Below are 14521 nucleotides of genomic sequence, written 5' to 3' on the forward strand. Positions count from 1 at the left end.
TATTACCTTCATATAGTTTTTCTAACGATTAAATGAGCTAATCTTTATAAAACTTTTAGCGTAGTGACTTGCTATTACTCATTTTGTCATTCAGCAGATGTTTATCAGGCTAAATGCTAGATGCTCTTCTTTGTGCTGCTCTTTGAATAAATTGAAATCACTACTCATAGTGCTTGCCTTTTAGTATTTGGGGAATGCAGACAGTAAATAATAATTCTGTGTCAAGTGCTGTTGGGCGCTAAGAAAAATAAAGCAGATAAGAGGATTGAGAGTGACTGCATGGGTTGGGAGTTGCTAGTTTATATAGAATAATAAGAAAAACTCTCCCTGTTAAGTAGCAATTGAGCCTAAATGATGTGAGAGAGGAGTTATGCAGATACCCAGGAAAGAGTTTAGGTTGAGAAGCAGCAAGGACAGAGGCTCTGGGACAGAATATGCTTAGTGTGTTTGAGGAAAAGCAAGGCCAGTGTAGCTGGAGAGGCATATGTGTGGGGAAGAGTAGTGGCTGAGATCGGCAGTGGGGGTTTGATTGTGAGGAGGCTTCGTGGGAGATCATAAAAGCTTTGGTTTTCATTCCAAGTTATATGGCAAGTAAGGAGAAGCTTTGAGCAGAAAAGTAATACCATCTGACTTAGGTTTGCAGAGGATTATTCTTGCTGTGGTCTGGACTTTTTGTTTTGTGGAGGAAAGGAATCTGTTTAGGAGGCTTATTACTCTAGTACCAAAAAGAGATGACATAATGGCTTTGGCTGGGAGCTAGTGGTGGAGGTGATGAGAAGCAGTATATTCTGGGTATTTTTGAAGGTAGGGCCAATAAAATAGAAGAAAAAGTCATGGATGACTTAAGTTTTGGCTTGTGAAATTGAAAGGATGGAATTGTGTTTGTATTAATTAAAGGAAAAAACAAGGGTGGAGGTGGGGAGTGGAATTTTAAGTGTTTGTATAGAATCTATCATTTTATTCTCCCTGTGTTAATGTTGAGATGCCTGCTAGGTATCCAGGTGGGGATTTCAAATGGGCAGCTAAATGTGTGAATCTGGAGTACAGGGAAGAAGGGCTAGGCTGTGTTGGTATATCACACTTAACACAGTTAAGTGTGTAACTTATTGCACTTAAAGTCTAATTGAACTTAGTTGCCTAGGGAGTAAAATAGGAGAAGTTCAAAGACTAAGCCCTTAGGCAAGCCAACTTTATTTAGAGGTGAGGATGAAGATGAATATTTGCAAAGGAGATTTTGAAGGAGGACCAGGGAAGAAGGAGGAAAACCAAGAGTGAGTGATGTTTCTGGGAAGTAAAAGGATGAAAATGTGTCAGGGAGGAGAAGATGATCAGGTGTGTCAAATTCTGCCAGTAGGTCAAATAAGATGCAGACTGATAATTGATAATTGGATACTGTGGAGATGGCTGGTTATTTTAGTAAGAACAATTTCTGTGGAGTGTTAGGGATGAAAGCACAGTTGGAGTGGGTTCAAGAAAGAATCAAGGAGGGAAATAAAGACAGTGAATATAGACAGTTTTTTTGGGAGAAATTTTGCTATAAATCAAGGAAATAGGGCAATGGGAATATGGTGCAGTTTAAAGTGAGAATTATTAAAGTGTTTATAATGTTGATGACACAGTCCAGTAGAGAAAAATTGATGCAAGGATAAGTTGGGAAGTTTGTATAAATGAGATCCTTGGTTGGGTGAGAAACGATGGATTAGTAATCATCTTTTTATATAGTATCTCATAATATATGTCCTATTGTCATTCCCATTTCTATGCTGATATTTGACTATTATGGTATACTAACTTCCTAGATAAAACCTGTTGTAAATGTGGGAACTGAACTGAGTCAACATAAAATTAGAGGTTAGTTATTCATGAAAAACTAGCTATGCTTGTTTCCTTCTTGTAGTTAGTTTTAAGTTGAAATCTTTGGAAGTGGCCTGGAAAATGAGATATTTGGGCCTGAGTTACAAATACTTTGATTTGTAAAAGATTTCTAAGTTACCTGAGGTTTCAAAATGAATGTTGAAAATAGTTTTGGCTTTGGTGTGCATGTTTCTGCCACATGGTGACTTTGTAGTTAATGCTTATATATAAATAATTTCTACTTTGTTAGTATATGAAAACTTTAAATATAGTTAAGTTCATCTTATTATATGGTTTCCAGAGGTAACCTTTCCAGAGTTACCTTTTTTTTTTTCAAGGTAGAAAAGCAATAACAAATATTTTATTGTTAAATAGGCACAAAGGGCTTTTCAGGTGGCTCAATTGCAAAGAATCTGCCTGCCAATGCAGGAGACACAGGAGACTTGGGTTTGATCCCTGGGTTGGGAAGATCCCCTGGAGGAGTAAATGGCAACCTGCTTCAGTATTCTTGCTGAAAAAAATCTCACGGATAGAAGAGCGTGGCTGTGGCTAAAGTCTATGGGGTCAGAGTCGGACATGACACAGGCACAAAAAGGTCTTTGTAAGAACATACTTATATAGTAGTTAGACAACTTAAAATTTTAAGATTTCTGTATTTATTTAAAATAAAAAACATATTTTTAAAATTTTAGAAATTCTAGCTCTCTGGGACCACCTTTTCTTAGACTGTGCCTTTATAAGAATAAATCATACAAGGGGAACCTTAAAAAAGCAAACCCAGAACCTAAGTAGCACACTTTCAAAAATGCCTTAACGTTTGGTCCTTTTTATATTGATGTAGATTAAATAGAATAATGTCATTTATTATTGACATTATTAGAAGAATATTGACATGTAAACTAACTGTTGATCAGTCTTAAAGAATTCTAATCTATGTGACATATAAGCAGGCACATTTGGGAGAAGGATTCAAAAGAATTTGACTAAAAAATATCCTTATCCTTTGATTGAAACAGAACTACAGGTTACTTAAGGCACAGGAGACAGTATGTGGCCCAGGGATATATATTGAAATGATCTCATGAACTAGGAGTTCCAAAAGCCTTCCTGCCATGACTGCCAGATACTTTGATGCCAGAATTGTTTATCTTGCAGTATTCTTGAATAACTCAGCAACCCTTAAAATGGAGCTGTACAGGTATGCATCACTTAAGAAACCTCTTACTGAATATAAAAATAAAAGCCGATGATTGTGGAAGGGGCTTAATTTACATGATGAAGCTGTATTTTGCTGTAAAGCATAGACCCTGCCTCCAGTGCAGGAGACATAAGAGACTCGGGTTCAATCCCTGAGTCGGAAAGATCCCCTGGAGGAGGGAATGGCAACCCACTCCAGTATTCTCTCCTGGGGAATCCCATGGACAGAGAGCCTGGTGGACTACAGTCCATAGCGTTGCAAAGAGTCTGGCACTACTGAAGTGACTTAGCATGCATGCACAGACAGTGGCTATTGAAGGCTCCCACCAGACATTTACAATAGAGTTGATTTTTTTTTTTTTTTTTAATTTTTTGGCTACACAACATGGCATATTCTACATTGACAGCATAGAGTCTTACCCACTAGACCACCAGAAAAGTCTGTTAGAGTTTGATTTCTTAGTGGCTAATCTAGTAGGAATAGTATGGAATAAAGGATACTTTTACTTTTCATTCTGTACCTTTTTTCATTGTTTGACTTTTTCTTTTTTCTTTTTTTTTTTCACTATGGACATGTATTACCTTTAGTGTAAAAACCAGTTTGAAAAATTTGAAAGCCAAGAAACATTTATATAGAAGACCAGGTTGTATATAGTGAAGCATACCTATATAGCGCTTTACCAGTGTATATCATGAGACAGTGAATCTTAATAAATTATCTAGTTAATTTAATTTCCTAGAGATATGCAGTCCTTGGTAATATTAAGTGGTAGACTATTCATGGCAGTGTCTCAAATCATATATACTCTAGCAGTAAAAGAAACTCAATATGCAACATTGTGGTTAGTTTATTCTTACTTGACTTTTTAGCTCTTAACACTGTTTACTTAATATTTGTGAAGTTCCAATTGTAAAAATAAAATATCCTGAATAGTGGCTGTTTTACCTGGATATTTTTTGGGTATAACAATCTACTGATATTTTTTATTGAAGCAGGACTCTTTAGGGCCATGGAGCCGTGCCTATGAAAGAAAAGAATACAAAGTTAGGTGCAGCAGAATAAAATTGAGAGGGCAGTATGGGGGTTGCTGCTTCTGTGAACTGTTTGGGGCTAGTTGTCCCTCAGCTTGATCCTGTATGCTCACCGGTGTTGGTTTTTTTTGTTTTGTTTTTTCAAATTTTTGTTGGCGTGTAGTTAATTTACAATGTTGTGTTAGTTTCGGGTGCACAGTAAAGTGAATCAGTTATGTATATACATATTCACTCTTTTTTATTAAAGATTCTTTTCCCATGAAGGTCATTATAGAGTATTGTGTAGAGTTCCCTGTGCTCTGCAACAGGTTGTTATTAGCTGTCTCTTTTATATATAGTAGTGTGTATGTTCACAGGGGTTTTTAACTTTAGATTCTAGGTTTGTAGATCATAACTTAAGGTTGCAAACTTTTCTTAAATCTCTTAAAAAGGAGGTCTCATTTTATCTGGTCCAGTCTTCTCATTTCATCTAGTGCGGTCTTTATTTTGCATTTTTTGCTGCTGTTGAGTAGAACTAGGACTACTAGATTCTGACTTTGTTGAAGTCAAATAAGTGTTCTTTTATGATTCCCTATATCCTCTTTGAATATTTGTAGATTTGAATATTCTATCCTCTCATAGAATACTTGTAGACTCTTGGCATTCATGGTTGATACAAGTGAAAGTCCATGTAGTGATTGGTAATTTTCCTGATGTAGGAATTTAAGTTATATCACACTGCAAGGTCGCTGTATGGAAAACTGTCACTTAACCAGTGAATGATCATGGACAGTGATGTTGCATCCTCATTTAATAGCAGCTCTGTAAGGGGCACAAATTCTGGTAGGTTAGGAACTGGACTCGCTGATAATAAAGGGTCTACTATGTAGGCGTAAAGGGAGAAACAGAAGTACTCTGCATTAAAAGAAGAATCAGTTTTTAGAGGCATAGCTTTAGCCTAATGACAGATCATAGATATTAGAGTATAATTCTGTATTTGTTTTCATGAGAGGTTACATTAAGAATCAGAGTGACCTGTAACTGCTAGCAGGATGTCTTTGTATTAAGGATTTTAAAAACTTTAAAAAGACTGACTTGGACACACTTTTATGATGCATAGTCAAATATCTGTAGAGTGTAAATTTTCATTACTTTTCTGGCTGTCATGCACAAAAGAAAATAGTCATTCCCTTAGCAAAGTCTTCTTTATTGTGTGTGTGATCTCTTAATGGAACCTCTTTCTACATACATGTAGAATTAGATTCTATTAGCAAGAGAAGGGTCTAGGGACAGAGAATCACTGGTGAGAATTGATGATAATTACTATGACTTTATTCTTTACCATATATCTGGGCCAGGATAAAGGAAAGTAATAGATATTCTCTTCTTTGACTGTGATCTTAGTCCTTTCATATAAGTAGAGTTCCTTACTATGGGGGATAAGAGGGATGGTATACTGCATGATTTTTAAAAAAAAGATACACTGCAATGTGTTCTTTATCCAGGTTAAGACTTCTCTTTCTTTGCCACTATTTTGTCTTTCAGTTCAAGCATAATTTCAAGCCTTCAGCTTCAGAAAGGACTAAAACCGTGAATTCTGAGTTCTTATTATGAAACAAGTTTACCTTAGTTAATCATGTTATCAAAGCTGTGATCTTTCCCTGTAGTCTTAAAGGATATATGATTCTGGAAGTATTCTTCAGTTGTTAGGACATTTACTTTTACGACTCCACGGACTCTTCCCCTTTTTCCTTCAAATATGTGAAGGTCTCCTTTGGTGGTTAAGAATGGGTTCTGGCGCTCTACTGCCTGGCTTTGAATTCTGGAGTACCACTTACTATCTGTATGACCTTGAGCAAGTTTCTTAACCTTTCTGCTTTAGTTTCTTCACCTATAGAAAGAGAAGAATAGTAACTCCTATCTCAGAAGTTGTTAGGATTAAAAGAAATGCTTTGACATAGAAGATTGCCTGACATGTGGTAAGCACTTAGTAGATGTTAGTTATCACCGTTAATCATAACTGTCCTCTTTTTCCTCCTCCTACTTGGTCCCTAAGACATGTCAGTTTTTCTTTTTAGACTCTAGTGCATTGATTTCTCATTTCCTACTGACACTGACACCATTCTAGACCATGACATTACTACCTCAAACCACAGTTTCCAAGAGAGCTTCATGTAACACTTCTGTCCCTAATGTCCTTTGTGGTTGTGTTTTTCAGTACACGATAACAGTTTCACATGGTCACTTCCCTGCTCAAGAGCATACATCAGTTTTTCAGAAACTTGTTTTATTAAGTCCAGACTTGATAATGAGTCAGAGTCTCATTCTGTCTTAGTACTACTCTCTTATTGCATAACACACAAAGGGATTCCCATAAGGATAACAGCTGACCTATCAATAGAAACCCTCCAGGCCAGAAGGGAATGGCAGGACGTCCTGAAAGTAATGAAAGAGAATAACCTACAACCTAGATTACTGTATCCAGCAAGGATCTCATTCAGATATGAAGGAGAACTCAAAAGCTTTACAGATAAGCAAAAGCTGAGAGAATTCAGCACCACCAAACCAGCTCTTCAACAAATGCTAAAGGATCTTCTCTAGACAGGAAATGCAGAAAGGTTGTATAAACGTGAACCCAAAACAACAAAGTAAATGGCAACGGGACCACACCTATCAATAATTACCTTAAATGTAAATGGGTTGAATGCCCCAACCAAAAGACAAAGATTGGCTGAATGGATACAAAAACAAGACCCCCATATATGCTGTCTACAAGAGACCCACCTCAAAACAAGAGACACATACAGACTAAAAGTGAAGGGCTGGAAAAAAATATTTCATGCAAATGGAGACCAAAAGAAAGCAGGAGTCGCAATACTCATATCAGATAAAATAGACTTTCAAATAAAAGCTGTGAAAAGAGACAAAGAAGGACACTACATAATGATCAAAGGATCAATCCAAGAAGAAGATATAACAATTATAAATATATATGCACCCAACATAGGAGCACCGCAATATGTACGGCAAACACTAACGAGTATGAAAGAGGAAATTAATAGTAACACAATAATAGTGGGAGACTTTAATACCCCACTCACAACTATGGATAGATCAACTAAACAGAAAATTAACAAGGAAACACAAACTTTAAATGACACAATGGACCAGCTAGACCTAATTGATATCTATAGGTCATTTCACCCCAAAACAAGCAACTTCACCTTTTTCTCAAGTGCACATGGAACCTTCTCCAGAATAGATCACATCCTGGGCCATAAATCTAGTCTTGGAAAATTCAAAAAAATTGAAATCATTCCAGTCATCTTTTCTGACCACAGTGCAGTAAGATTAGATCTCAATTACAGGAAAAAAATTGTTAAAAATTCAAACACATGGAGGCTAAATAACACGCTTCTTAATAACCAACAAATCATAGAAGAAATCAAAAAAGAAATCAGGCCAATTTCATGTTTTCTCATTTACATCATACATTCGGACATTTGCTCATGTTTTGCCTTCAGCCTTTATTCCCTTCCTGCATGCCCTTACACGTCTTCTCTTACTATTTCTGTCCTACCTGTTCTTCAAGAATCTAGTGTTTCTAAGAAGTCTGGCATTTAAAAACCCACACACTTAAAGCGAATTAACATATGACAAAGGAGGCAAGATTATACAATGGAGTAAAGACAAGCCTTTTTAATAAATAGTGCTGGGAAAACTGGACAGCTACATGTAAAAAAGTGAAACTATTCTTTAACTCTGTACATAAAAATAAGCTCAAAATGGATTAAAGGCCTAAATGTGAGACCAGACACTATAAAACTCCTAGAGGAAAACATAGACAGAATACTCTCTGACATAAATTGCAGCAATCTCTCTTTCAATCTATCTCCCACAATAATGGAAATAAAAGAAATAAATAAACAAATGGGACCTATTTAAATTCAAAAGCTTTTGCACCGCAAAGGAGACCATAAACAGTACGAAAAGACAGCCCACAGAATAGGAGAAAATATTTGCAAATGATTTGACTGACAAGGGATTAGTCTCCAAAATCTACAAGTAGTTTATGCGCCTCAATATCATCAAAACACACAGCCTAATCAAAAAAAGGGCAGAAGACCTAAATAGACATTTCTCCAAAGAATACATACAGATGGCCAAGAGGTACATGAAAAGATGTTCAGTTGGGAGAAGGGATAGTTAGGGAGTTTGGGATTAATATATACACACTGCTATATTTAAAATGGATAGCCAACAAGGACCTACTGTATAGCACATGCGATTCTGCTCAGTGTTATGTGGCAGCTTGGATAGGAGGGGAGTTTGGGGAAGAATGGGTACATGTATATGTATGGCTGAGTCATTTTCCTATGCATCTGAAACATCACAACATTGTTAATCGGCTATGTTGTTTAATCGCTGAGTTGTGATAAAAAGTTAAAATACATATATTTTAAAAAAAGAACTAAGCTTGAGTAGTAACAGCATTGGTAAAACTGGGAGAGACTCAGAAAGACAGGTTGATTTAGAGATTGGAGCATAGATTGGGGTTCAGGGCCTTTAAATTCACGAAGAGCAGGTAGTAACTTAAGGTCTGAAAAGCAGATCTAAGAAGAAAAGACCAGTTTAAGATATAAGAATTGAGAGGTGGAGGAATGTTAAGTGAGTGACAACTAAGAGCAAAGCAGTGTTGAAAATCTGAATGTCATTCACGTTTGAGACGGACCAGGACAGGTCCGGATGGATCAGATGAATTTTAAGGTCCACATGGCAGGGCAAGACAGTGTATTTCTGAATTGATTGGAAGGAACCAGTAGTGTTAAGATGAGGAACAGGTGTTAAGAATCTGAAGCAGTTGGTATTGGTGTCTTGGGCATTGAAAGATGGGGGTTATAATTGGATCAAATAGAGCCCCTGGTTAGTCTAGAGTGTCAAGATTAGTACAGGATGACAGCAAAACTGAGTTTGCTGAGCCGCAGGACAATTTATATTACCTTCTGGCTAAGATTAGAACTGGGTTGTGAGAATATTGGTATATGGAGGCAGCTTGATAGGCTCCCTTGACAGAGATGTGAGAATGGAGTGACCACCATTAATCTGATTAGTAAAGCCTTCAGTGAGTACAGCGTGCTTAGCATGTGTCCCATGTTACTTTAGTCCTAATTAAGCAAGCACATTGCTATCTTGTATGACTGTGACTGACTTATGTGACTCTCTTTTTCTGTGTTTAGTTAAGATGAGTACCATTTTTAAAACAGCTCTATTGGAGTATGATTAACATTCAGCTGCATATAAAGTGTATAGTTTTATATATAAGTTTGAAATATGTATATACCTGTGAAATCGTTACCACAATTAAGACAGTGAACATACTCCTCATCTTCAGAAGTTTCCTTGTGCCTTCTTTACCTCTCTGCCCCGTCCCCACCCTCCTACATCCACTAATTTCCTTTCTGTCACTGTAGTTTTTATTTTTTAGAATTATTTATTTTTATTTTTTAATTTCAGTATAGCTGATTTACAGTATTGTGTCAGTCTCTGCTCTACAGCAGAGTGACTCAGTTTTACACACACATATATGTGTATATTTTTTCAAAATTAAACATTTTTAATTATAGAATTATTTAAATGGAATGATATAGTATGAAGCTTTTGTCTGTCTTCTCTCACACAGCATATTTATTTTTCTTTATTTTGCCATTCCTTTTTTTAAGCATAATTATTTTGAGTGTGTTAATAGTTTGTTCCTTTTTACTGCTGAAAAGTTACTTTGTTGTATGGATATTTTTAAATTTGTTTATCAGTTCACCTTTTGAGGGATGGTTGACTGTTTCTGTTTTTGGCTATTGCAAATAAAAATGGGGTGCATATTGGAGTATAAATCTTTGTGTGCACATAATTTTTTTTTTTTTTTTTTTTTTAGGAGTGGAATAGCTGGCAGGAGTTATATGGCAGAAGTATGCTTAGCTGTTTTTGTTTTTTTTTAAAAGAAATTGCCAAACCATTTTTTCCAGAGTAGTTGTACCATTTTGCATTTCCACAAGTACAGACTGAGTTTCAGTTCTGCATCCTTGCCTCACTTGGTATGGTCACTCATTTTATTTTAGCTTATTCTAGTGGGTGTATAGTGGTAGCTCATTGTTTTAATTTGCCTCTCCTTAATGACTAACTGATGTAGAGCCTTCTCTTGTATGCTTTTTTGCCATCCCATGTGTTCTTTTTGAAATTATCTGTTCAGATATTTTTCTACTTAAAAATTAAAAAAAATCATAATAAAATATACGTAACATAAAATTTACCATTGTAAGGATTTTTAACCATTTGTATAGTAGTTTTAAGTGCATTCACATTATTGTGCAACCAGTCTTCAGAATTCTTTTTGTCTTGTAAAATAGTTACCTGTGTCTTTTTAAAGCATTATGTTATTTTGAAATTTCTTTGTATACCAGATACAAATCTTTTATCAGATATTTGCTTTTTCTTTATATATTTAGATATAAATCCATTATCAGATTTATGCTTTACAAATATTTTCTCCCAGTCTTGTGTTTTGTCTTTTCAGTTTACTGTGCATCTTGAAATTGGCCATGATGGGAATGATTTTTACTCCACATTAATAGGCAGATTGCTACAAATCAGGACTTTATTTTTTGTTGATTATATGTCTATACTCAAGAAATGGGGAAAGGTTAATAATGCAGGTTAAACTTTAAATTATGTTATGTCTATAAGCTTTACAATTGTGACTAGCACAAAGAAATGAGGAAGGAAATATGCTTTCCAGTATTTAAAAAACTACTGTCTAATAAACAAAGACATTTTTCAAGTTGTTGAATGAGTGAAATTCAGACATATGTCTTCATTGTTTCACTCTTGTCATTTGCAGTCATTATTTGGCTAATGATTAAAGAGGTCAGCTAAAATCAGGGAAAGCATTCTGGGACAGTCAATTGCCTGTGCGGAATTTGCAGTAAAGGATATTACATATTTTTTCATTGCTTGTAAATTGTGTGATATATATCTTTTTATTTCAATAAAATTTAGCTTCTGTACATATGTATACATTTTTTTTTCCCTGTAAGGCCATTTGTTAAACATTTACTGGCCACACACTAGAAGCATTAAAGAAAATATTTCTAGACTCACATAACTTGAGTCAAGAAAGAAAATTGAAGTTCTGAAACGAAGTCATTGTATGGGTGATCAGAGAACCAATGTAAAGCTAAGACCAGAGGGTGAGAAGGATAGAATGCGTAATAGTGAGAGAAAATGAAAAGGCATAATACATAAAAGGCCAGGTCAGTTCTCTTACCTCTACATATGCAGAGGGACATGAGCTGTTTCTTATAGGGTATTTGTTTTGCTCTGATTTGACTTGCTTTTGATCTTACTGTTTTTGTGTATGTAATAGTCTGTTGATGGTATTGAACAGGAATGTTAAAAACTCATGTATTATTATTAGTGTTACATTGCGTGTTAAGTCGCTTCAGTTGTGTCCAACTTTTTGTGACCTTGTGGACTATAGCCTGCCAGGCTCCTCTCTCGCTGGGATTCCCCAGGCAAGAATACTGGAGTGGGTTGCAGTGCCCTTCTCCAGGGGATCCCAACCCACGCATCGGACCTGAGTCTCTCTCATCTCCTGCGTTAGCAGTCGGATTCTTTACCACTGACCCCACCTGGGAAGCCCCTTAGTGTTACATTAGCAATTTCAGATAAGCCTAGAAAATTTCAAATCTAATTCTCCTTCAGATCAGAAAAAAAAAATTACAAAATACTTTTTAACATTTAAAATTGGAACACAGAACAATGATGTGTTCCCTGTGCTATTCTAGAAGTTGCATCATTCCCTACATTGCTTTTTAATCTATACACATAATTCTGTTATGTTTACCATAATTACTATATTTCTTTCAGAAGTTATTTTTCTCCCAGAATGATTTGCTTTTGAATCTGATCATTAAGTTAAACATTTTTTTGTTTTGTAGCCATGCAGGGTATACGTACTGTGGGTCTTGTGCTGCTCATGCTTACAAACAAGTGGATCCATCTATTACGTAAGTAATATAGCTAGATTCCATTTTGATTAGGTGATTGGAGATTATATCATACTTGCTTTGTCACTGAAGTAATTTGTTTTACATGTTTATTATATATTTGATTTCATTAAGAATTTGACTTTATCAATTTGATTATAACATATATAGGTTATAAAAAGCTTTAATACTGTTTTTCATTATCTGAACATTTGGTTATTACCTTCCCTTTGATGGTAAAATATTTAGTTCTGGAAATGTTAGATGGTTAGTACACTATTGTGATTTTGTAAGAAATATATATTTGGTCATTTAGATGATCAAAATATATTTCACATATGTATTTAGTCTTCTTCTATAGTTCTCCAAACCGTTGGACTTTCCTAAGTGGTGACATTGACAAAAAAGGTTTCTTGTATGTTAATGAAGTGACTTTTGGACCCCATCTAAGAATGGGGACTGGTTGCCAGAGTATTCAACCTGTGTTTAGAAGGTTGGAATTTTCTTTCCCACTTCCTGACCTCCTCTGGGGAGGGGAGAGAGCCTGGAGGTTGAATCAATCACTATCTTGATTAAACCCCCAAAGGTTAGGCTTTGGAGAGCTTCTGGCTTGGTGAACTTGTGGAGATTTAGGGAGAATGACCTGCCTGGAGAGGGCATGGAAATTCCTGGCTCTTTCCCCTTACCTTGCCCTTTGCATCTCTTCCATCTGGCTGTTACTGAGTTACATCTTTCTATAATAAACCAATGATCTAGTAAGTGAAATGTTTTTCTGAGTTTTGTAAGCCGCTCTGGCAAATAAATTGAACCCAAGGAGGGGGTCATGGGAACCTTTGACTTGTTATCAGTCTGTCAGAAGTACAGGTAATAACCTGGACTTAGGATTGGCATCTGAATTGAAATTCAGGGAGGTGGTTGTTGGAATCGCTAATCTGTAAAGCCTTAGTGACAGCCTGGGCTCGAGACTGGCATCTGAGGTAGGGGATGGCTGTGGGGACATTCTTGTCGGACTGAACCCTTAACCTGTGGAATCTGATGTTGTCTCAAGGTAGATACTGTCAGAACTGAGTGTGCCCCTCTGCTGCCCCCATGAATGCACTCAGTGGAAGTGGGTCCAGGAACATTACCAGTTAAATAGTTTGCTTTTTAAAATTTTCTTTGAAAACCTGAACACTTTTTAAAGAAAAATCCAAAGCCCTTTGTTCTGTTTTAATCACTTTATAATTGAAAATTTTTTATTGTACTTGTTAAATTCTGGTTAATGAATGAAGAATAATTTCTCATTGACAGGAAAAGGTACCTGAATTATTTTAGAATCTGACAGTGAATTTAATATGGTGTTTGAAGTATACTATCTCATAATAATTTAATGACAGCTCTGAAATTAGCTTAAAAAAATCTTCCTGGCAAATTGAGACTGAGTCATATAGTACTCTATAAAATGAAAAACTTGTGAACTTTAAAAAGCTTAGTATACCACTCTCTAAAATAAGAAACTTGTGAAATTTCAAAAATTTCTGCTGGAAACTTTTAATTCTGTCAGATGTTGATTGATTGGTTAGACCTGTACTAGCATAGATGAAGTATAATCACTTGTGGTGAGATGTAGAAGTAACTCACAGTAGCCATGAGTTTAAAAAGAGAATCTTGCCCTCGGCCTACTTCTTTGCCTTTGAGTAGTTTGTTCAAATTATTAAAAAAGCTGCTCTCTTTGGTTTTTATGTAGTATGTTTGTCCTGCACATTTTATCAGGCCTTTATTGAAAGTTATTTTTAGTAAATTTTTAATAATAAATAGACTATAATATTGCCAGGTGATTTGAGGAGCATCTTTAACAGATATTTCATAATACATATTTAATGTATAATTTTAACTTGTTTCATGAATAAGAGTGAAGTAGAAATTAGATTGTAAAGCTTTTTAGAAACATCCTTTATTTGACCCTGGTTTGTGAACCATTTATAATCAAGGCGAGTTCATATAACAGCTTTTTCCAAAACTTTTTCTGTTTGGCAGAATTTTTTTGATGATGTACCCTGGAATTTATTTGACCTAGGAGTACATAGAGAGTGTATATTGATATAAGTGGAAATTGTGTGTTAAATAAGTTGACAGTAAGAATGGAAGGGAAAAAATGGTAAAAGGGAAAGAGAGTCAAGGACTGAGAAGGTGATAATAAAGGCGATCAGTAAAAAGAAAGACAAATGATGGATGATGTGAGCGATCACCTTATTCTTGTAGTTAGTATATTGGAATTGAATTCTGAATAAATAAATTTGAAGGTCTGAGTGTTATAATCATTGACAGTTACAGTTGTATTCTCTTGAAAGTGGCCCTCCCTGAGATTTGCAGTGTCTTCAGAGTCCTTTGAGAAAGTAGAGAACACATGCTTTTGGGAATAATAAGTATAGAGAAAAAAT

At 35.6% G+C, this 14521-nt stretch overlaps 1 protein-coding gene across 6 annotated transcripts in view; it reads left to right on the forward strand.

The window, feature by feature from the left end:
• MEMO1 (mediator of cell motility 1) overlaps nt 1-14521 on the forward strand; it is a 117175-nt gene that overhangs the window by 51786 nt on the left and 50868 nt on the right. For 4 of the 6 annotated variants that reach the window (XR_006343619.1, XM_043918310.1, XM_043918311.1 and 1 more), the window contains one exon: nt 12054-12122. The exons of the other annotated variants lie outside the window; for them this stretch is intronic. Coding sequence is in view for 3 of the 4 variants with exons in the window: in XM_043918310.1 (XP_043774245.1) it covers nt 12054-12122 (69 nt within the window). In the remaining variant the exon portion in view is untranslated. The remainder of the gene's footprint in view (nt 1-12053; nt 12123-14521) is intronic. 6 annotated transcript variants of the gene reach the window in all.

The sequence above is a fragment of the Cervus elaphus genome, chromosome 11 (genome assembly GCF_910594005.1).
Source record: "Cervus elaphus chromosome 11, mCerEla1.1, whole genome shotgun sequence".
NCBI lineage: Eukaryota > Metazoa > Chordata > Mammalia > Artiodactyla > Cervidae > Cervus > Cervus elaphus.